Source organism: Mauremys mutica, chromosome 1 (assembly GCF_020497125.1).
Source record: "Mauremys mutica isolate MM-2020 ecotype Southern chromosome 1, ASM2049712v1, whole genome shotgun sequence".
NCBI classification, from domain to species: domain Eukaryota; kingdom Metazoa; phylum Chordata; order Testudines; family Geoemydidae; genus Mauremys; species Mauremys mutica.
The window spans coordinates 79,605,100-79,628,101 of record NC_059072.1 but is presented as its reverse complement, the minus strand read 5'-3'; the positions used below and the strand labels follow the sequence as shown (position 1 = coordinate 79,628,101).

General features: G+C 42.4%; 1 protein-coding gene and 1 long non-coding RNA gene across 2 annotated transcripts in view; one reads left to right on the top strand and one right to left on the bottom strand.

Annotated features, from left to right (window-relative positions):
* LOC123349853 overlaps window positions 1-23,002 on the bottom strand; it is a 111,951-nt gene that overhangs the window by 14,693 nt on the left and 74,256 nt on the right. The window lies entirely within an intron of this gene.
* Window positions 3,949-23,002, top strand: part of KITLG (KIT ligand) — an 84,985-nt gene continuing 65,931 nt past the window's right edge. The window contains exon 1 of the mRNA XM_044988085.1: window positions 3,949-4,149. Within this exon, the coding sequence (XP_044844020.1) occupies window positions 4,135-4,149 (15 nt within the window). The 5' untranslated portion in view covers window positions 3,949-4,134. The remainder of the gene's footprint in view (window positions 4,150-23,002) is intronic.

Genomic DNA, 23,002 nt, shown 5'->3' with positions numbered 1-23,002 from the left:
CTACTTTTCTTGGCTAACAGATGTATTGGAGCATAAGCTTTCATGGGTGAATAGCCACTTCGTCAGACATTACACCCATCTGATGAAGTGGGTATTCACCCACAAAAGCTTATGCTCCAATACATCTGTTAGTCTTAAAGGTGCCACAGGACTCTCTGTTGCTTTTTACAGATCCAGACTGACACGGCTACCCCTCTGATAGTTTTCTTGGGCTGCTTTTGAAATGACTTCCCGACAGAGCTGAATAGCCCCAACTTTCATAGCTCTGTCTAGGTACTTATATAGCTCCCATCACCACGGCGCTCAGGGAAGCTGCATGAACGTTAATTAATGTATCCTTGCAATACTTTTCAGATGGGAAACAAAAGTTATACAGGCAGTTTGTGGAATAGATAGACTTCTCCTGAGTTCCAGACCAGTGCCTGAACCACAAGATGAAGGCAGACAAAATAAATACAGTACAGCACAACATGGTTTTCCTAACCTTGTCAGCTCAGAATCACATGAGAGCATGTGGATGACTCTATTGCAACATGGTCATTCATGGTTTCTCCTCGTTTAGTAGCTCTAAGTACTGACAAGGTCCACATCATCATAGACTCATACATTCCAAAGCCAGAAAAGACCATTGTGATAACACAGGCCATAGAACCTCCCCAAAATAATTCCTAGAGAGTCTCTTTTTGAAAAACCTCTAATCTTGATCTAAAAATGGTCAGTGATGGAGAATCCACCATGATGTGTGGCAAACTGTTCTAACAGCTGAAATACTTTCTCTGTTAAAAATTGTACGCTTATTTCCACTTTGAACTTGTCTAGCTTCAGCTTTCAGCCACTGGATCATATTATACCTTCTCTGCTAGATTAATGAATCCCGTTATTAAATATTTTTTCCATGTAGGTACTTATAGATTGTAATCAAGTCACCCCTTAGCCTTCTCTTCATTATGTTTAATAGATTGAGCTCCTTGAGTTTGTCACTGTAAGGCAGGTATCATAATAGTATCCCAGTGCCTCCCAGGTATTTTGAAACAACCCTACCAGGTAAGAGAAATAACTTGATTAATTTAGAAGTGGGGAGGTGTTATATGTTTTGTGTGTGAGATCTGTGTTGTTTACACTGAAACCTTGAAGAGTGGTGTCTTCACCACACTTTTGTTTTTTAATCCCAATCTCTTGTTCTAAAAGCTAAATTATGCCCTCTGATATACTGATGGAGCTTTCATTGGTTTCAGTGGGAGTGTAGTGGGGTGGTCCCCCGCTCCTGCCTGGAACGGCTTAAAACAGCCTTGGCAGAGAGCTGGGGCAGGGGAAAAGCTAGGCTGATTGGGGAAGTAAGCACAGCTGGGAACCACGCCCCAATCAGGCCTCAGCGGGCCCTATACAAGAGACTGTGAGCCAGGAGCTCAGCAGTCTCTTTCTAGTGGTAGAGGGAAATGGACCTGGCTGCAGGGACCCGAGCAGAGTACCTGCGTGGAGCAGGGCTGGGGAAAGGCAGAGAAGCTGGGGAGGCTGCAGCCTGGAAAGCCCTAGGCTGTGGCCTAGCAGAAGGCCAATGGGTACTGGGGGTTGCAGGGGGCAGCCCATGGGTAGACAGAGGCAGCAGGTCCAAACCCTCCTTGCCAGTGATGAGTGGCTTTTACACTGCAGTCTGCCCCAGGGAGTGGGGGCTAGATGAGGACTGTCAGTAGCCCAGACTGAGGCAAGGTGAGGATAGTGGGTGGGGGTTCCCTGAAGAGGGGACACCCTGAGACTGAGGGGTGTATGGCCAGGGAGCTGCACTCCAGATAATGGGGCAACGGGTCTGGGAGGGACAGTGGGGCCAAGTGGTAGTGAGAAGGTGCTCTGGAGGCTGGATGAGCTAATTCCCTGAGACAACCAGCAGGGGGTGCTGCAGGGGTGAGTCCTGAATCATTTACAGGGAGCAACATCTGAGTAAATCTTCCCTGAAAAATTTCCTACACACACACAGACAGCATGAGTGGCAAGATGAGCTAGCTACCTTGAGTACATATCTAGGGTCTCAGATGGGCTAGCCCATCCCTCTGCTCATGCTGCCACAGCTACACACTATTTTTAGCATGCTAGGTTGATCAGAGCTAGCATGAGTATGTCTCCTCAAGCTGGGACTTACATCCCCAACTCGAAGTGTAGACATATCCTTAAAAACTGAAATCCCGCCCACATGGAAGTTAATGGCAAAACTTCTGTCAACTTCAGAATTTCTCCCTAAGTGTTTCAAAAAGAACAAAACTACCATAGTAAGAGCTAGTCTAACACTCAAAGGTCATTCAAGTCATCTTAATTACTCCTTTTCTTCTCTCTTAAGTCTGTGAAATTTTCCTGCCTTCTCCTCTTCCAACTTCCCAGCTTGCAATATGCACTTCTAGGTTGTTTGTTCCTCTCAACATGTCACTCTGGTCAGTCTTAGCTCATTCACCTGTCTGTTATACATCTGGTACAGTGCAGTAGCTGTAGCTCACAAACTCGCCATTTCCAGAAGTAACAGCTAAGGGATCTTACAGCCTTTGTCTCTTTCTCTCTCTCTCTGGCTTCTGGAACTCCACATACAAGAATTGTTCTTTCCTATGTAGAAATACGGTAACACACCACAATCCAAAATTTTGTCCTTTCTAATGATTTTTTCTTTGCAGTTCTCTACAAGGTCTTAGTGCTAGATTTCTCTGTACCAAAGCCCAGGGGTTTTTAATTCTTTCATTTTTTACAAGTGTACAGTTCATGGATTTTAAGGTTACATGCTATGCTACAACCTTAAGAAAGAAGCACTGGCAACTATTTCTCAAGATGCAGGTACATTATTTCTTTTGCCTGAACCCTCAGCTGAACTGGAACTCTTCTTGGCACCACTGAGGCAAAGGAGGAAAGAGGGCAACTATGGCTATAAGCGATCTTTGCACTCCTTCACTCCTCAGGGCTGCCTGGGGCTGGTTCAGCTCCCAGCATGATTTAAAGGAGCCTTAGGGCTGCTTTAATTTACTCTAACTTGTAACAGCTTCTAGGGACCAATAAGTCAAATGGGGACTGCCACTCTAGTCTTGCCACCTCTCTCCAAACAGGTGTGTAACCAGTAAAGGCCCGGTTTACTGTTGCCCCCATACCCTGGGTGTAAAGGGCAGAGCCGTCCAGAGGGGAGGGGCAAGTGGGGCAATTTGCCCTAGGCCCCGCAGGGGCCCCCACAAAAGTTTTTCGGGGGCCCCAGAGCTTCTTCTGCTCCCGGTCTTCGCTGGCGGGGGGTCCCCCGCCGCCGAATTACTGCCAAAGTGGGACCCGCCGCCAAAGTGCAGCTGGGACTTCGGCGGTAATTCAGCAGCGGGGGGCCCTGCCGCAGGTCTTCGGGGCACTTCGGCAGCAGGTCCCGGGGCGGAAGGACCCCCCGCCGCCGAATTACTGCCGAAGCGGGGGCCCCCCGCCACCGAAGACCCCAGGCCCCCGGAATCCTCTGGGCGGCCCTGGTTAAAGGGCTCCCACTCTGAGCTATCAGCACCCTGCGCTGACTTTGGCCTGCACCAAGTACAGCACAACAGTGTACCCCCACTGCTGGAGCAATTTGTACAGTGGGGGTGCTGAGAGCCATTGAACCAGCCTGTACACCCCATACCTGATGGAAAGCAGGTCAAGCCAGCACCCAGGCCTGGGAATTAAACCCAAGCAGCGCAGCAAGCCCCTGGCTAACGCCTGCCCCCACGGGGAGGGTCGGGTTGGGCTTCCCGCCCGTGGTCGGAGCGGGCAAACCCGGCTTGGTAACGCGTTGAACTTCCCTCTCTGTTGGCGCGGCCTCTGCTCCCCATTCCCGGAGGCTGTGGGAGGAGAAAGGCGTGTCTCGCCCCGGCTCAGGCTGCCGCTGCTTCTACTGCGCCGGCTGCTGGAGGCAGAGCGGCGCTATAAAAGAACTGGCGCGACGCCGGCTCCGGCCTCAGTCAGCGCCTCTGCTCACGCCGTGGAGACAGCGAGCAGCGCGGCTTGCGAGCCAAGGGGCCGGGGAGAGAGTGGGCGCTCGCTCCGGGCAACCCCAATGCGTGGACTATCTGCGGCTGCACTATGCTGGAGCCACAGTGCCGCTGAACGGAGATTGCACGCGGCCGGCTGGGCTGGACTGCAGCGCTGTCGTTCCTTATGAAGAAGACACAAGTGAGTACATAGACCCAGCGCGCTTCAGGAGGCAGGGAGCATCCGAGGTGCTGGGGGGATGGAGAGCTCAAGGAGGCGCGCAGCTCAATGGGAACTTTTCTAAAAAAAAAAAAAAAAAAAAATTGCGTGCTGGGGATGAATCTGGTCACGGGCCAGACCCATGCAAAGAAAACCGTTCACGATGCAGGCGCTAGAGGTAATTTGGGAGCCAGCTTGCACTACCTGGCTGTGTAACTGGTTTTAGGTGAGATCGGCTGCTGTCCGCTAAGATCTGCTTCAGGCTCTGGAGTATTAAAGGGCTTAGTTTATTAAAGTCTGGGTTATTAGAGAGACTCATAGCTGCTAACACGTGGATTTGGATGGAATAGAAATGTAAACCCCTTTTCCACCACCTAAGCCTCAGCAGGTTGGGTGCTTCAGTTTCAGCTGTCACTAACACGAGACAGTGCTAGCATGGGAAGCGGGAGGTTCTGGACGCCTTGCAAGGGCAGATCGGTTCCAATGCTTAATAATAACATAGCTATTTTACGGAGGTGGGGGGCTTGAAGAATTCCTTCCTATCTGCATTCTCATGTACCAAGCAATTTGTGGAAAAGTTCCAAGAAAGTAAAAATCTAATCATAGAAGATCTCAGAAGTCATCTGGGAACATGACCTCAATAAATAAGATACATATGTTGTGTGCGATAGACACATTAGAAAGGTATGTGCTAAACACAGTGGACCCACAACATGAAATAACTCGAGGCGAAATATAGGTCAAGGTCACTAGCTTCATTCAAGTAGCTTGTATTATATAGCATGTCAGATACATTTTAGATGGCTATTTGGCATTCTTCCCCTTGCCCTTTCCCACCCCAGTAATAAAGAATTGCTCTGTACATTTGGTGGATTATGTGCCATTATTTCTCCAAGTTCTATGAGATTACAATTACTGTACTGTTTACATTTTAAACAGGGAAGGCACAGTTGGTAAGGAGGCAGCAGGAAAATAATCTTATTTCAAAAATCACCAGAAACTGTTTAAGGCAAGAGTTTAGGGCCTGATCCTGCAAGGTGCTGAGTACCCTCAACTCCCACTGACATCAGAGAGAGCCAAGGGTACCTCAGAAGATCGTGCTGTTGTAGAGGGAGAAGGAATAGTGGAACTCATGCCATGCCCTACTCTCACTGCTCCCTTTGGTGAGCAGCTGCTACCCTTCTGGTGACTGCTGGTTTCCCTTTCTCCTTATCTGGAAGCTCCCCACTTTGCTCCTCTCCTTTTTCTCAGTTACTGCTGCACACACATGGTCCCTTTCCCTGATGGTTCATTTAGAGCCTTGGTGTACATCTAGGACTAATGGGCTATGGTTTAAAAAAAAATCACGCTGAAAAAATCAGGAAAAATTTCCTACTTGTGATCTACTAAGTGGCTAATAGTCTCCCAAGAGAAGTGGTGGAACAGGAAGCCCCATCACTTTGAATGTTTAAAATAGGCCCGGAGATGTCCCTACACAATATATTTTCTACTGCCAAGAACTTTCCGGCAGTAGCTCTAGGTGTCAGCACTAATTAATCTTTTCCATCTTTAATGTATGTGACATCCAACCACATGTTTATACTAAAATGATCAAGATGTAAATTGCCATGTCTTAACATTCACTTGAGCTGAATGGGGGTGGCTGACACCTCCAAACTATTGTTTCAAACCTTGTGAGCAAACTCAGCAAAGCAGCAGTGAACATGTTATTCACTAGTGTTGCTTTGCTATAATCTTTTTTTATACTTTTGTTTAAAATGGGTTGGATACCAGAAGAGAGCCAGCATGTTGTTCTAACCCCTACCAGCTTACTTTTAAACTTGCTTATGGGGAAGAGAATGAAATTGTTCTGCAAGTAGTTAAGAATTATGGTAAAGTAATTTACAGTCCTAGTGAAAGGAAATGTTCAACTTTTTTAAAATATCAAAACATTTTTCCAAATACAGAGCAAAGCAGGCATAATGGAGCCCACCCATTCAGCTGGGAAAAGCAGGAAGTCCTGGCATTCCATAGCATATGGCGTAGCTCAGGGGTTTTCAAATCGTGGCTTAGCTTTGTGGAACTGCTTCTGTCACTGATGTGAAACAACTTATCAGCCTTCAAGCAGTTGTGATCCCCTCCCCCGAACTTAACCCATCCCCCACAAACAAGCCACCAAACACCACAATAATTTGCATCCTGCAGCACTTTTGCGTGTTCTTTTCTGAATTCAGTCTGTGAGCTAAGGTGATGGGTTAGCAAACAGACAGGAGGAGAAAACCAAACCAATCATCACCCTGAAGAGATCAAAGCAGAGGGAACTGTAAACTGAAAGATTTTTTTCACTAAAACTATCCATTTCTACACGCAGAGAAAGAAAACTACAAAATGGGGTGTTTAACCAAATAGTGGAATTGCACTGAAGTGAGTTAGTGTTGTCTTGTTACTCCCTTTTTATATAAACATCCATTATGATTGCTGCAGAGAAAAGGAGGGGGATTGGAAGGCTGGGAAGGAAGTTGTTCACTAGATCTGTGTTAAGAAAGGTCAAGCAGAGCAGGATCAAACTGCCTTGAAAAACTACTTACATAGAAAAAAAAAGAATCTTGGTTTCTTACATTTAAGATAATGTTACACAAGATAAAGTGTTTAACTATTTCAACTAACAGAGTGGTAGCCGTGTTAGTCTGTATCAGCAAAAACGAACAGGAGCACTTGTGGCACCTTATTGACTAACAAATTTATTTGAGCATAAGCTTTCGTGGGCTTATGCTCAAATAAATTTGTTAGTCTCTAAGGAGCCACAAGTACTCGTTCTTTTTATTTCAGCCAAGGGACTAGTTGAGGGATACATATTTACAAGTAAAGTGCTGATGGGCAGTGGAAAAAAAATGTGCTGTTAAAAATTAAACTTGGTACAACAGAACATGATCAAGTTTATCATTTTATTTGCCGCAGTCATACAGTCTGTGACCTGACAAAATTAGGGATACTGCAAAGAATTGGTTCATCAATAATTTAAATGCTGAAACTGTTTCTTCAAAAACTATGCATTTTGGTAAAAAATAAAATCTCTATTTTAAACACACCAACAGCTCCTCACTATGCCAAAAAATGATGGTAATTCGCTTTTTAAAATATGATTAAACATTTAGGGTCCAATCCTGCCCATTTTTACTATGTGACTAGTCCCATTGAAGTAATCTAATTGAAGGATTACTCTCATGAGAGGATTTGCAGGATTATGCTTTTAGTAATTAAACATTAATACTGGAAGTGAGTCTATATTCTTTTACATTATTTTATAATATTACATAATATGAAAACAAACTATCACTTATAGCTAAACAACCTTTTAAATATGAGAAAATATGGTGAGTAATGATGCTATAATACGGTTTACCAGAATATTTAGTAAATCTCTGACTTTCTTATTCTTTGTTTAATTAAAGTACAATCTAAATTGGTTCAAATTCATTAAGAAACAGTACAGAAAGGGGTCATCACACAGAGCTAACTAGAAAAACTGGAGCTAGTGATAGTGGCACCCACTATTGAAATGGCTAAATGTTTCAGAATTTTGACCTGCAGCATCAGGCTAGACACAACCTCCTGGAGACCTTAATAGTGGAAAAGAGCTTAAGGCAAAATGACGCTTTTCACTGTTGAATGGGTGCATTCATTGCCAGTGGTTACGTGACCTTCTGGGCTTCGTTCAAGGGACAGTCCTAGCTTTACTACATTCTTCGGCACTGGAGAGGAAGCCTGTGTATTAGTATGAAGTACAATCAAACCATATAAAAAGGAAGCTCGCAGAAAGCGGAGAAGCATATTATATATTTCTGTCCTGCATAATAGCATGCTAAAACAAAAAAGAAGATATGGGTCCAGTGCAAAACAATGCAATGTGAGAGCATTCAGAGGCATTCCCAACAAATGAAGGTTGAACTTCTAATCAGTCTCTCCTGCCCTGCACAGTTATTCAAATGGATTGCAGTGTGTAGCTCTCTTTCTCCTCTTGAAGTCCACAGAAGTAAAGTATGGATCTCCACAAGTGCTACTTGGGAGACAGAACAGAATGTCTAGGAGGATGCCATACCATAACCAGTCCTCAGAGAACTGAGCTGAGAGTCCAGATAGGGTTCCCTCCCCACCCAGTTTTGATTCTGTCTCTAGAAGACCAGTTTACTTAATTTGTTGTGGACAGTGCACTATGAACACTCTGAGGGAAGGCTTATGAAGAAACACCAGCAGGATGGTCTAAAAGACTGCTGTCTTTTTTGGAGGTGCGTTTGGATATTTAATATGATGATTTGCCCTGCTTGCTTGCATTTCATGTCCATGGGTTTGTGTGCCTTAATTTGTGATCCAGTGTCGGGGGAAATTTCTTGTATAATATGAAATATGTTCCAATAATCTATTTCTGACATGCAAGTCTGACTTTATAACTGAAATTCACGTTGTCCTCTTGTTCAACCAGTTAAAACTGAGATGCTAGCTAAAGTTACTGCTGTCCTATCAGTTTGATGTTATGTGGCTTAATGGTACACTGGCTCATGTAATCACCATATGGTGCAAAAGTTCAGTGTTGGCAAAATGTTCACTTTGGCTTGGGGAGGGCAATGCTAAGTATGCAGCATGTAAACATAGCACCCATTTATTTAAAGCAAAGCATGAAATATATCCCTCTATGTAATTGCATTTGAGTGGTGTGGGAACTGACAGATGAAAATGGAAGAGTTTATTCTATATTTGGTCTTTGGTATGCCAGATTAGTTAACCTTCCAAATACACTGCAAACTGATCTGTTTTCCTGGGATTTGAGATGAAGGAGATGGAAGAATATAACGTGAGTGGAGAGAGGAAGGTTCACCTTTTTTTTACTTTTATTTGCTGGTAATTATCTGAGCTGGGGCAGTGTATTTAATAGTATTTATGAATTTTTATTCTGTGAGTTTTTAATATATGAACACACATTTAATGTAGTAAATAAATTCTTGTATACAGCATATATTGATTGTGGTGGGAGGTTTTAATTATTATTACCAGACGTAAGTGTAAATATTATCAGATGTTTATCTGTTTAAGAATGAAAATGGAAAACGTAATACACTTAGGATCTGCCAGGAAAAAATAAAATTCTGGGTCAAGTGTTTTTGATTAAAACAATGTCCATGCAAAATTGTTGAGGTTAATGAAGGCTGATAAATTATTTCTGCTGAGATAAGTGTCTGCTCAGTTTACTAACTTAGATTAGCAAACACTTTGGGTCATGATAACAGACGATAAACTATATTAGGTGAATGGTGGTCGTGGATCGGGAAACCATCCTAAAACCATCTTAAAGAACTGTACTCTAGATCTCTTTGGGTCCTTGCACACCCCAAACCTCCATTGACTTTAATGACAGTTTCTGGACATGCAAGAACTATAAGATTTGGCCCCTTCACTCTGACCTCATATGCTTTTCAGAAACTACTGTATGGCACATAGCAAGTTATACTGCTTAAGTCTCCTGACATAATTAAAGCAAAGTTCATTCTTGGAAATGAATACAGGACTGAACTGTGTTGCCAAATCATTCCACATGCTGAAGTCAAGACTCTGTAGCATAGATCAGGAAGACGGATTTTGTTCTATTTACAGTACAAGATTGACCATATTTTAACCCTGTTAATGAGCAATCATCACTGTAGTATCTGAGCACCTTATAATCTTTTACTGTATGGATCCTCACCAGGTCCTGTGAGAGATGGAAATACTATTATATTACACATGGGAAACTGAGTCACAGAAAGACTAAGGCCCAGAATTTTAATGGCATTGAAAGGCCTAAGTGACTTAGAGTGTAATCCCATTTTCAGTAGTGACTTAAGCACTTAGGCTCTTAAGTCTCATTGAAAGTCAATTACTTAGGCTCCCATTTTAGAGGTAAGTGAATTACAAAGGGTATGCAATGGAGCAGGGAATTAAACCCTGATCTCCTGAATTACAGGCTAGTGCCCCAAACACTGAACTATCTTTCCTCCCTATTGAGCAAACTTCTGTAGTTTCTTCAGTATGAAAAAGACCTCTTACTTATTACGTTAAGGTTGCATGCACAGGAATGGTTAAAATATTGTATTTTTTAACTTGATTCAAATTAAGGGCCTGATTTCGCCATCCTTACTCACATCTAGTAGTCCCATTGATTTTTAGTAAGATATTACACATCGTGCATAAGGGTAGCAGAATCTGTGTCTAATTTAGATATGTTAAACCTATTACTTTTTAATTTGAGAGTTTTCTATTACAATTTAATAGAAGAGTAATTTAAAACTGTTGCCTAAAGAACATACTCTGTTTCTTCCAAATATAATTGTAATTGTTTTTAAATAATGTGACCTAACATAGTAACTTCCCCAGATATATATTTAATTGAAATATATATAACTGGTGTTAATGATGGGTAGCTCAAAAGGTTTGGAAAATTGTTATAGATACTTATCTAATTATCTGATTAGTTTGTGAATTTTTCCAGCTCCCTTTACTTTACAATCTCACCTCTTGTCTCCAGCATTCCTTACTTGCCTCCTTACTTGTTATATTGCTCTCCTATTAGGAGAATGGACCTAGATCAATATCCAGTGTCCTCTCCAGAAATTATTCTTCCAATTGTGGGCTTATAGATCTCACTGTTTGTGAAAGTTTGAAGATCTCTGCAACTTATATCCTTATAAAAATTATGGCTGACAATTGATTAAAAAATGAATTGTGATTAATTGCACAAGTGAGAACAGGTGTTCGCATGGCACTATTGTAACCGGCGTCGCAAGATACTCACATGCAAGATTCACTAAAGATTCATATGTCCCTTCAAGCTTCAACCACCATTCCAGAGGACGTGTCCATGCCAATGGCAGGTTCTGCTCAATAATGATCCAAAGCAGTGCGGACCAATGCATGTTCATTTTCATCATCTGAGTCAGATGCCACCAGCAGAAGGTTGATTTTCTTTTTTGGTGGTTCAGGTTCTGTAGTTTCCACATCAGAGTGTTTCTCTTTTAAGACTTCTCATAGACTCATAGACTTTAAGGTGAGAAGGGACCATTATGATCATCTAGTCTGACCTCCTGCACAATGCAGGCCACAGAATCTCACCCATGCACTTCAATAACAAACCCCTAACCTATGTCTGAGTTATTGAAGTCCTCAAATTGTGGTTTGAAGACCTCAAGCTGCAGAGAATCCTCCAGCAAGTGACCCATGCCCCATGCTGCAGAGGAAGGCAAAAAACCTCCAGGGCCTCTGCCAATCTGCCCTGGAGGAAAATTCCTTCCCGACCCCAAATATGGCGATCAGTTAAACCCTGAGCATGTGGGCAAGACTCACCAGCCAGCACCCAGGAAAGAATTCTCTGTAGTACCTCAGATCCCATCCCATCTAACATCCTATCACAGACCACTGGGCATACTTACCTGCTGATAATCAAAGATCAATTTTCAAATTAATTGCCAAAATTAAGCCATCCCATCATACCATCCCCTCCATAAACTTATCAAGCTTAGTCTTAAAGCCAGATATGTCTTTTGCCCCCACTACTACCCTTGGAAGGCTGTTCCAGAACTTCACTCCTCTAATGGTTAGAAACCTTCATCTAATTTCAAGTCTAAACTTCCTAGGGTCCAGTTTATATCTGTTTGTTCTTGTGTCCACATTGGTACTAAGCTTAAATAATTCCTCTCCCTCCCTAATATTTATCCCTCTGATATATTTATAAAGAGCAATCATATCCCCCCTCAACCTTCTTTTGGTTAGGCTAAACAAGCCAAGCTCTTTGAGTCTCCTTTCATAAGACAGGTTTTCCATTCCTCGGATCATCCTAGTAGCCCATCTCTGAACCTGTTCCAGTTTGAATTCATCCTTCTTAAACATGGGAGACCAGAACTGCACACAATATTCCAGATGAGGTCTCACCAGTGCCTTGTATAACAGTACTCAAAGCATGCTCCACACCTCATCCCTCTGAGATTTTGGAAGGCACTTCAGATTCTTAAATCTTGAGTTGAGTGCTGATCTTTAGAAATCTCACCTTGGTAACTCTATGTTTTGTCAAATCTGCAGTGAAAGTGTTCTTAAAATGAACATGTGCTGAGTCATCATCTGAGACTACTATAACATTAAATATATGGCAGAATGCGGGTAAAATAGAGCTGGAGACATACAATTCTCCCCCAAGGAGTTCAGTCACAAATTTAATTAACACTTTGTTTAACGAGCATCATCAGCATGGAAGCATGTCCTCTAGAATGGTGCCCAAAGCATGAAGGGACATATGAATGTTTAGCATATTTGGCACATATATACCTTGCAATGCCAGCTACAAAAGTTCCATGTGAACATCTATTCTCACTTTCTGGTGTCATTGTAAATAAGAAGTGAGCAGCATTATCTCCCATAAATGTAAACAAACTTGTTTGTCTTAGTAGTTGGCTGAACGAGAAGCAGGACTGAGTGGAATTGTAGACTCTAAAGTTTTGCATTGTTTTGTTTTTGAGTGCAGTTATGCAACAAAAAAAATCTACCTTTGAAAGTAGCACTTTCAGGATAAAGAGATTGCACTATGGTACTTGTATGAGGTGAACTGAAAGCTTATGCTCCAATACGTTTGTTAGTCTATAAGATGCCACAGGATTTTGTCACTTTTTGACAAATACTGTTTCTTTTCAGAGTGGTAGCCATGTTAGTCTGTATCGGCAAAAACAATTAGGAGTCCTTGTGGGACCTTAGAGACTAACAGATTTATTTGGGCATAAGCTTTCGTGGGCTAAAACCCACTTCATCGGAGGCATGGAGTGGAAAATACAGAGGCAGGTATAAATACACAGCACATGAAAAGATGGGAGTTGCCTTACCAAGTGGGGGATCAGTACTAACGAGCCAATCCAATTAAGGTGACGAGGGCTATTCTCAACAGTTGACAAGAAGGAGTGAATACCAAGGGAGGAAAAATCACTTTTGTAGTCCTAATGAGGCTGATGTAATCAAGGTGGCTCATTTCAAACAGTTGACAAGAAGGTGTGAGTAACAGCAGAGAGAAATTAGTTTTTGTAGTGACCCATCCACTCTCAGTCTTTATTCAGGCCTAATTTGATGGTGGCCTGACCCCCCACTTGGTAAGGCAACTCCCATCTTTTCATGTGCAGTGTATTTATACCTGCCTCTGTATTTTCCACTCCATGCCTCCGATGAAGTGGGTTTTAGCCCACGAAAGCTTATGTCCAAATAAATTTGTTAGTCTCCTAGGTGCCACAAGGACTCCTTGTTTTTACTGTTTCTTTTGTTTATCATTTTTACAGTGCAAATGTTTGTAATATAAAGTGAGCACTGTACACTTTATATTCTGTGTTGTAATTGAAATCAATATATTTGAAAATGTAGAAAAACATCCAAATATTTAATAAATTTCAATTGGTATTCTATTGTTTAACAGTGCAATTAAAACTGCAATTAATTACGATTAATTTTTTGAGTTAATCATATGAGTTATTGGCAATTAATTGACAGCCCTAATCAAAATTTCAAAGGGATTTAGATCACTGCCTTCACGTGAACCATTTCTTGAGGTATGAAGAAAGGACCTTGAATTTTACTCTTGAATTTTACAATCTTGTAGCTCATGGAAGAGCCTTTTAAAGTATATGAGATAAGCAGGTCTGACAGAGATTTTCCTGCAATGGGTTATCCCTAAAGAGACTCTCTCACATGGAGAAACACAAGAAAGCAGGATGTTGTGCCATTATTTATTGCCTGTCTTTGCATTACTGTTCAGTAGCAATATCTTTCACTTCTGAAGATGTGATTGTCAAAGAACTGATACTGATTTTATTTTTGGCATATATTTCAAGTAATCTTTCTTGCTTCTTCCAGAGACAAATTACTACTTGGCATACCACAGCTGTGCTCATAGACTTTAAGGTCAGAAGGGACCATTGTGATCATCTAGTTCAGGGGTTGGCAACCTTCGGCATGCAGCCCATCAGGGTAATCCACTGGCGGGCTGGGAGACATTTTGTTTACATTGACCGTCTGCAGGTATGGCCCACTGCAGCTCCCAGCAGTCATGGTTTGTCATTCCCGGCCAACGGGAGATGCGGGAAGCCACGGGGACATGTTGGCCACCACATCCCACAGCTCCCATTGGCCACAGAACTTCACCCATTCCTGAAATAGATCCCTAACCTCTGGTTGAGTTACTCAAGTCCTAAAACCATGGTTTAAAGACTCCAAGTTACAGAGAATCCACCGTTTACTCTAGTTCAGGGATCGGCAACCTTTCAGAGTTGTTGTGCCGAGTCTTCATTTATTCACTCTAATTTAAGGTTTCGCATGCCAGTAATACATTTTAATGTTTATAGAAGACTTTCTATAAGTCTATACATACAATAGTTTAGTTATATATTAAAGTAAATAAGGTTTTTAAAATGTTTAAGAAGCTTCATTTAAAATTAAATTAAAATGCAGAGCCCCCCTCGGACCAGTGGCCAGGACCTGGGCAGTGTGAGTGAACTGAAAATCAGCTCGCATGCCACCCCTGCTCTAGTTTAAATCTGCAAGTGACCTGTGCCTCATGCTGCAGAGGAAGGTGAAAACCCCCCAGGTGCTCATTCTAATTTCCCAGGTGTGCTAGTGGTTGCCATTATAAAGTCAACATTTGCTAACAGTAACCACATTGTGGTATCTGAGATACCACAGTTTTTCATACACCAAGAATAAGAAATAACTTTAACTGTGTATTAACTGTTGCCAAAGGTTGATTTTTTTCCCCCTGCAGTGGTGACCACTGCACATTTACTCCCGTAGCATTTCTATTCTGTTGATAATACCAGATAATGTGCAATGGTGCTTTAAACTCATGTAAGATGGAATTGTTCAGTTGTATAACAACTGATCATATGTGTAGGCTCGAGTGAAGGGAAAGTGTTTAAATTTCAAAGATCTGTCTTTTATTCTTTACTTATTTTTTTTCCCTCTAAGATATGAATCCTTGTAAGTACCTGTCTTGGAATGCTAAATCTTGCTTGCTTTACTGCATAGTCAATTGTGTGAAAGTGCTGTCGGACTTCTTTATAGTGCAGGGACATGTAAAATGGAAGGAGTGAATGTAGTGCTTAATTTATAATGAAAGAGGTACTGGTGCTCAAGCAAATAGGTGCTGGGGCTCAAGCGGTTTTATACATTCATAACTAATGCAGCAATAAATTATGAAGCCTAAAGTTGCTGGGGCTCACCCCTGGCACAAATTAAGCACTGAGTGAATAAGTCTAAGGAAAACTAAAGCAAACATTTTTTCTTGCTGTTATACTGAAAATATTTTATCATGTGGGCTTGGCCCAATGGGAATACATTTGATATAGCACAGTTGATATATCAACAGTAAAGTGACATGGATGTTGTACTGTGGAGGGACAGTGCTATTTGAAGCTCTGTTCAGATAAGTATCTCTCTCAGGGCTTGTCTTCACTACAGTATTTGCTCCAGGTACAACTTGATTGTTGCCTCTAACCTAACTGCCATCCACACACAAATCTCTAGCTCGTGCGAACTGATGCTTTAAATGTAAGTTAGCCCGTACAGGATACAAGTTGAAGCTGGAATGCGGTTGAAGCTCCAGCTTGTAATGCCGTGGGAATGCAGCTACTGATTACAAACTTGAGTTAGCACAATGTATCAATTGCTTATCTAGTCACTCTGTTGCTGGAGTGATGTGGCTGCTTCTCATTGAAGCTAAGCTAGCTTGAGTAGAGTGTAGTAACTCAGGCTAACAGTTGAGGTGGAGACAAGCCTTCAGATGCAATCTGTTCAGCTACTGTGCTCCCTCTCTGTCCTTCATTCTGCTCTTCTTTCCTTCAATTGATTAATTTCAGGGCCCACATAATCTCTAAGTGTGAATTTTACTCCATGTTGCACCCTGAAATAAGTAAGGCAGAGGGCAATTTTTTATTCTTAACACAGTAGAAACTTGGCAGAGTAGAAATTATTTACCTTATTTTGAGTCCTATATGATATAATCTTAAACCACTGTTTTAATTGGTTCTGAGCATTTATCTTTGAGTGCCACTATTCTCACTGTGAAACCAAGAATATGGTCTCAGATTAAGCCAGTTAAACTTTTTTGAGAAAGAGAATTCCAGTTTGAATGATCGTCAGGTATTTTAAAAAGAGGGGTTAGGATGATACCTGACTGTAAATATTAGATCACAAAATTGTTTGCATTGAGGAACAACATGGAAATAAAGTTTTTTATTAAGTTACAGGTAACAATATTTCTTCCTTACTAACAAAGCAATACATGTTCTCTGCTTATGCGAGCAATTTGACACCCAGCAATTTCTCTGGCTGAGTGCTTAGATTTACTAACACGTGATCTTTAATTATATAGTTCCTTTGTTTCTTTTTAATAGTTTAATGTATTTTCTTTATATTTTTTAGCTTTTCAATTATATGTGTAATATAACAGTCAAGACATAAATTGAAATGGTAGTTGTCTTGACAGATTACTACTATTTCAACACATTACAAACTCTTCACAAACTGTATCCATGTGTGTGTATGTTTGTGACTTGTGCAGAGGTCATGTTTATGTATAAAATGGGACTAAGATGTCATGATAACTAACACTGACTTTTATGGCCTAACTTTAATGGACTACGATAACATTGAGTCAGGTTTGGTCTATTTAAATGTGCTGCATATCTTCAGAGTAATTTAACAGGTGAAGAGAGATGCTTGGAACTCACAGGAGCTAAAATTGAAACATGTGAATGGTTTATTGTTTCTATGCCTCTAAATTCCATCCCCCAGTCACTAATTGTAAAGTAAAGCCAGGATGGTTTGTGTCATGCATTCAGTTGTGCCATTATTTAATGCAAGTTTATTCACCAAACCTTTTTAAACAGTTACAGATCTGGATGTCAGCTCCCATTTGAACTGAAGTGCAAGCGAACAGATTTTTTTAATTCAACTTTGAGTCATATGTGGGATTATGAACAATAGGCAACCAATTTAATTTAGAAAACTTGTATAATACTACTTGGCACTCTCCTCTGGATAATATCTAAGCTTCCAATAGGTAATACTGGACAGAATTCCTAGGTTTGGACTATTTTAGAGAGACAAATAGTATCCCTAACATTCAGAATTGCTACCTATTTCAAATTATTAAATTTGAGATATATATATATATATATATATATATATATATATATATATATATATATATATATATATATATATAATATATATCAGTCCTTTCTCCAGAACAAAAACTGCCAGCACAAATTAGGCCCAAATCTAATTGAGTCATAAAAATAGTGTTTTCTTGTACATGCATGCTTGGCTCTTTTATATTCAAGGATATGTGGGTCAAAGACTATCTATACTTTTAAACAGAGCATATTTATATTTGATTTGGTCCTATCCTAATCACAGTAAAATAACATGCCCCAGGTTTGACTTCTAGCCATTAAAGCACAGAGGTTTTTAACCTGGCTGTACCATGATTAGTCCCAAACATTGTTGACTGACTGTTTCCAAATTGGTATAATGCTGGACACCGAAGCTCTAATCTTGATTCAATTAGTCTATGAAACTCTTGCAGTTGTCTTAAATGAGAGCAGGATTGTGCCCTCCAATCATAGCCAATCTTGTACTTAGCAACTGCTAGCAATTCTCTTCTTTTCCCAGCGTATCTTGTCTATTACTAGTTTCTTTTGCTTTTTTCTTCTATAACATCACTAAAATTCCTTCATTCTCCTCTATCCCCATGGCATAAGCCTTTGTCACAGATTGATCATCTCTTATTCAGTTGCTGGAACATTCTTCTTCCTGGCATCTCCCTATCCATTTATACAAAAAAGCCATTACAAAAGTTATTTTCCTCTCCTGCTGTTCCTACAGTATCACCTCCAGCTTTCTTGAATCCTTTCTCTGGCTTCTACCACATCCAGTACAAGTTTCTCATCTTCACTTGCATCTCTGCACCTCTTCTGGCAAGTACTTTTTATTATTCTATTCACTTCCTCTCACTCTTAGCTTTATGCCTTTATTCGTGCTGTCTACTATACTTGCAGTAGTCTGACAATGACTTTCTCTCCTTCAAATTCCTCTTTTCAAATCCACTTCCATGAATTGCTCCTAAGCTGATTTCCTCATCAATGAACTCTCAATATGTACATCAACAGAATTGTTGTCTTCCCTGTGTAAAATTAAGCTCTTTAGGGCAGGAATGATTCCTATGTTTTGTAGAACACTGCACATTACAGAATCATGTGCGTAATAAATAAATTATTATTTAATGCACTTATATTGTGCTCATTACCATAGTATCTGGACGCTATTTCAGTAGTTGACTTATTTCTTATCTTTATTTTTTACATAATACGGCATACTACATTCCAAAGAATCAATCACTTGCTAAGGATACACAAACGTCTTCTAAGAGTCTTGTATCATCCTGCTTTATGTTACACAGTGAAGCTCAGAGATTCTACAAACAATGGATTCAATTTTTTTCACACTATTGTTGACTCTACTAGAGTTAATTTCTTATTTTCCTAAGGCTAACTTTTCCTTACCATATTCTTTAAAATCTCTTCTCACAAACTAGCTCTAGTGATATCTTGGAAACTTACCAGTAGTAACCAGACTGCAGCCTATACTTCTGAACATTTCTGACTATGCACAGGACACATAGGTGAACAAAAGACAGACACTGAAATGGATTTTAAGTGACAGGCTGCAACTTTATTATCATTAGGTAGGGGCAATATACCCACCGCATCTCACATACCAAGCTGTAGTGAGGCGACCTGGCCCCCAGGCACCCCGGAGGGCGAAGAGCCCAGCCGGAGGCCGGACTGGGCGGAGCTACGGGGCTCTGGGCCCGCTCCACAAAGGGTCAAGCACCAACCCGGAAGTACAAAGGCGGGTCCTCTGGGCTCAGTAAGGGGACAGCCGTCAGCAAGGCCGGACGTCCACGACCAAGCTCCCGCCGGGGAGGCCGCAGAAGGCAGCGGCCGACCCAGCCTCCCCCTCGCTCGCTACCCAGAGGAGGACTGGCCGAGCCTGCCCCGCTCCCGCTACCCGGGGGAGGACTGGCCCAGCCTGCCCCGCTCCCGCTACCCAGAGGAGGAGTCGAGCCCGACAGTGGCCGCCGACCCCGAGGACCCGCTGAGCCCACCCATGTACACATACCCTGAGGAGCCGATGGTGGTTGACCCTCCTGCCGAAGCCACGACAACTCAGGTACCCGAGGAAGGGGGAAGTGGAAGTAGCCCAGGGGCAGCCGACCCCAGTCTGGCTGCAACGCTGCCAGAACCGATGTCAGTGTGTTGCGGCCTAGATCCCCACTGACAGCAGCGAGTCTTTGCCGCTGCTAGGGCCCCGGGCTGGGACGCAGTGGAGTGGGAGGGCCTGCGTCCCCCCTGCCACCCACTCCTTGGGTGGCAGACTCCCCCCTCCCCTTGGCCTGAGGAGGCCTATTGACTTTAACCCAGAACTGCGGTTCAGCCCTGCCTGAGGGTCTGAGCCCTGTACCTGTGTTTGCTGCCCCGCCCTGAGCCAGGGCTTGGGCTTTGTAGATTCCCTGACTGTACTACTCGTGTGTAGTGAGCCGACCTGGTCCCCAGGCACCCGGAGGGCGAAGAGCGACCCCTCGCCTGACAGGGGACCCTTTACACAGGCATTTAACTGAGTCCAGTTTGGGATTAGAGGGCTTCAAATTTATAACTGATAACTCAGAGTAAAACCCTCAGCCTACCCCCAGGATTCAGCTCAATTCAAAATCCTCTCCTCTTCCCCCCCACTCCCCTTCAAAGTAGAAAGAGAGAACCAAAGGGGGAGCTCAATCTGCTAAGACTTCAGGCCTTTCCTGTAGGCTTCCAGGCTATCCGCAAAAATTCTCAGTCTACGGTAGGTCTATACTTACCCGCCGGGTCGACGCGTAGAGTTCGACTTCTCGGAGTTCGAACTATCGCGTCTAGATTAGACGCGATAGTTCGAACTCCGGACGCGCTCCCGTCGACTCCGGAACTCCACCACTGCGAACGGCGGTGGCGGAGTCAATGGGGGAGCCGCGAACTTCGATCCTGCAGCGTCTGGACGGGTGAGTAGTTCGAACTAAGGTAGTTCGAGTTCAGCTACGCTATTCGCGTAGCTGAACTTGCGTACCTTAGTTCGACACCCCCCCCCTAGTGTAGACCAGGCCTTATTTACCTCTGGGAACTGGCCTGTTTAGCCTTTATCCACACGGGACACTGTCTGCAAGTAGTGACAAACTATATATTCCTATGTTATCTCTTAATAGACTTCTAAATCATATTCTTCCTTACCCCAGCTGCACCTTCACAATGCAGTGAGGAAGGTGAAAATCCACCAGATCTCCAGTAATTTGGTGCAACAGGAAAAAATCCTCTCTGATCCCCAAAAACATGCTTTTCTATAGATCAGATCCAAAGCAGCTTGGAAATGCAACTCCCTGCATTACAGAGAGGTAAGGCAGGGCAGCTGAAGAGGCAAGAGGCTTGAGTTGCTTCCCCACCTCAATCAGCTATCTCCTCTGGTGGGCCAGTCAGATGTGTAGAAGCTGAGGAGGGGGAGGGAGCATGGCCAGGCTCTGGCATGTGCTCTTTTCCCTTCCCTCTGAGAGCAACTTAGCCCCTTTTTTGGTCCAACCAGCAACATGCCCCTGATCCAAAGAGGCTGGGAGGAGGCATTTGCTGGGCATGGGCTTTTCCCTCCACTTCTCTTCTGGAGACAGTGCTTTCTCCCTGCAGTCCAAATAAATGTCCTCCCCACTAAGACAAGGTTGTGGGGGGGGGGGAGTTACAAATGGTCTTGAGACATATGTAAACTTAATCCAGTTAATAGCTTACTGATTTATTTCTATTACTTAAGGGATCCAAACAGTCCTAACTTGGAATGCCACCATCCAAGAACAATATCCTACCTAAAACTAAATGCTCTATATGCTTAAATTATTAACCTGTTCTAAGTAGCTATCACACTGTTAAGCTTCACATCAGCACTGAACAGGGTGACTCACTGTAACCTCTTCTTAACACAAAGGTTTCCAATGCAGCAAGCACTCCTTAATTCAGAATAGTTGGGAAAAATCATAAGTTTAGAACCAGGAAGATTATTTTTTCTTACGGCATTTACCATCTTGCAGTTGAGTAAACACAACTAGAAATTATTTCCTAATGAAAACATCTTAGTAACAGCTTTTGAAATCTTACAGCATGTACATTGAAAAGTGCATTACATTCATATATTCAATGCATCTCAGTAGGTTTGCACCAGCCTTTTATACTACAGCATAGGCTCTCTGTAAGGCTATTCATGGGAGCCAAGGAAACTGCATGTTTTTGCAAGGCACTTGTTCTAAAAAGGCAATTATAGTTGAACAGTGGGAACCAGAGCTCAATAGTCCCTTGGTAGGCCACCTTACAACATGGAAAGGTACTGTTGAAACAAGATTTCTAGCCTGGGTTTTATACCAGTGGGTCTGTAAGAACAATAAGTCAGAGGACTGGCTTCAGTACATCTGGTAGCTGTTCTTTCTAGGTGTGATATGAATACATCTGTTTAGATGGAAACCTTATAAGAAGTTAGATCAGTAAACTAGTATCTCTATTACCTGCTGTGTATGCAGAACTAGTAGAAAACATTGGGTAAAATTAAAGAAAAAAATGCCAAATGTTTGCAGGTTTTTTTATTCTTGATATATATTGTGATGACCATGCACCTCCTTTCTTAGTTACTTATCAAACTCAAGTTGCTGTAGTGTTAATACTCTAGAATGGCATAAAGGTAGATGCACTAAAAATAAGGAGCTGAGAAAAGGAGCAGCTACATGTTTCTGTAGCCACATCATGCAGCAAAGTGAGAGACTCGGACTTAGAGCTGAACTCCTATTTCAGTATGTCTACTGTACAATTCTTATCCTTAGCTTTACTCAAAATTATTTATCTTTACTGCAGAGTTAACACAAGCTATCTATACTCAAGTTATTTCTGTAAAGTTTGCCTAGCTCAAGAGAGAAAAAACAGACTGTGAAATAACACTTGAGCTGCTGTGTCTGCACTGATGCTGTACTCACTTCTGTTTGGCACTAAAACTTTTGGGGTCTTCCCCAGGGTTCTTTCCATGAATTCTTTCCCAATTAGTTGTTGGAGAACTTGTCTGTTCTTTCTAGTCATGTGAAGGGAATTGTAGGAAGGCACTGGATAACGAACTACCTTGAGTGGAAGTAGCCTGTGGCCACACTACAGAGTGATCGTGTTGGCAGCTGAGGAGTTGTGCTAGCTCCAGGTTTAGCCTAAGCCTCCTGATAAGTCACCCAACTCAAGTTAAATGTACCACCACACTTGGATTAAGGGATTTTATGTGTGGACGGTACTTGAGTTAGGAGCATCACTTGAGTTATACCTTGAGTTAACCTTGCAGTGAAGACAAGTCATTAGTAAAAAATGGTTATCATGGTTTGTGACCCCATTCATGGTTTGTTAAACAATTTAATAATCTTCCTGATAATGATCCTTGTCTGTAGATTCATGGAATATGGCCTATGCTTTTTTAAAAAAGTTATACTTTTTTGCTATTGTTGTATTACCAATAAATTTGTATCATCGTGTAAACGGGTCGACTCACCCCTGCGGCACCTCCTGCTGGTCGCTCTCCCAATTTGCTCTGTTCAGCTCCGGAGCGCCCTCTGCAGGCCGGTGATCCACCTGTTCTTCTGGCCCCCGTGTCCCTTCCTAGACCCGGTGCCCCTTTCTCTGGGGTGCTGCCCCCTGGCAATAACCCCTTTCTTACT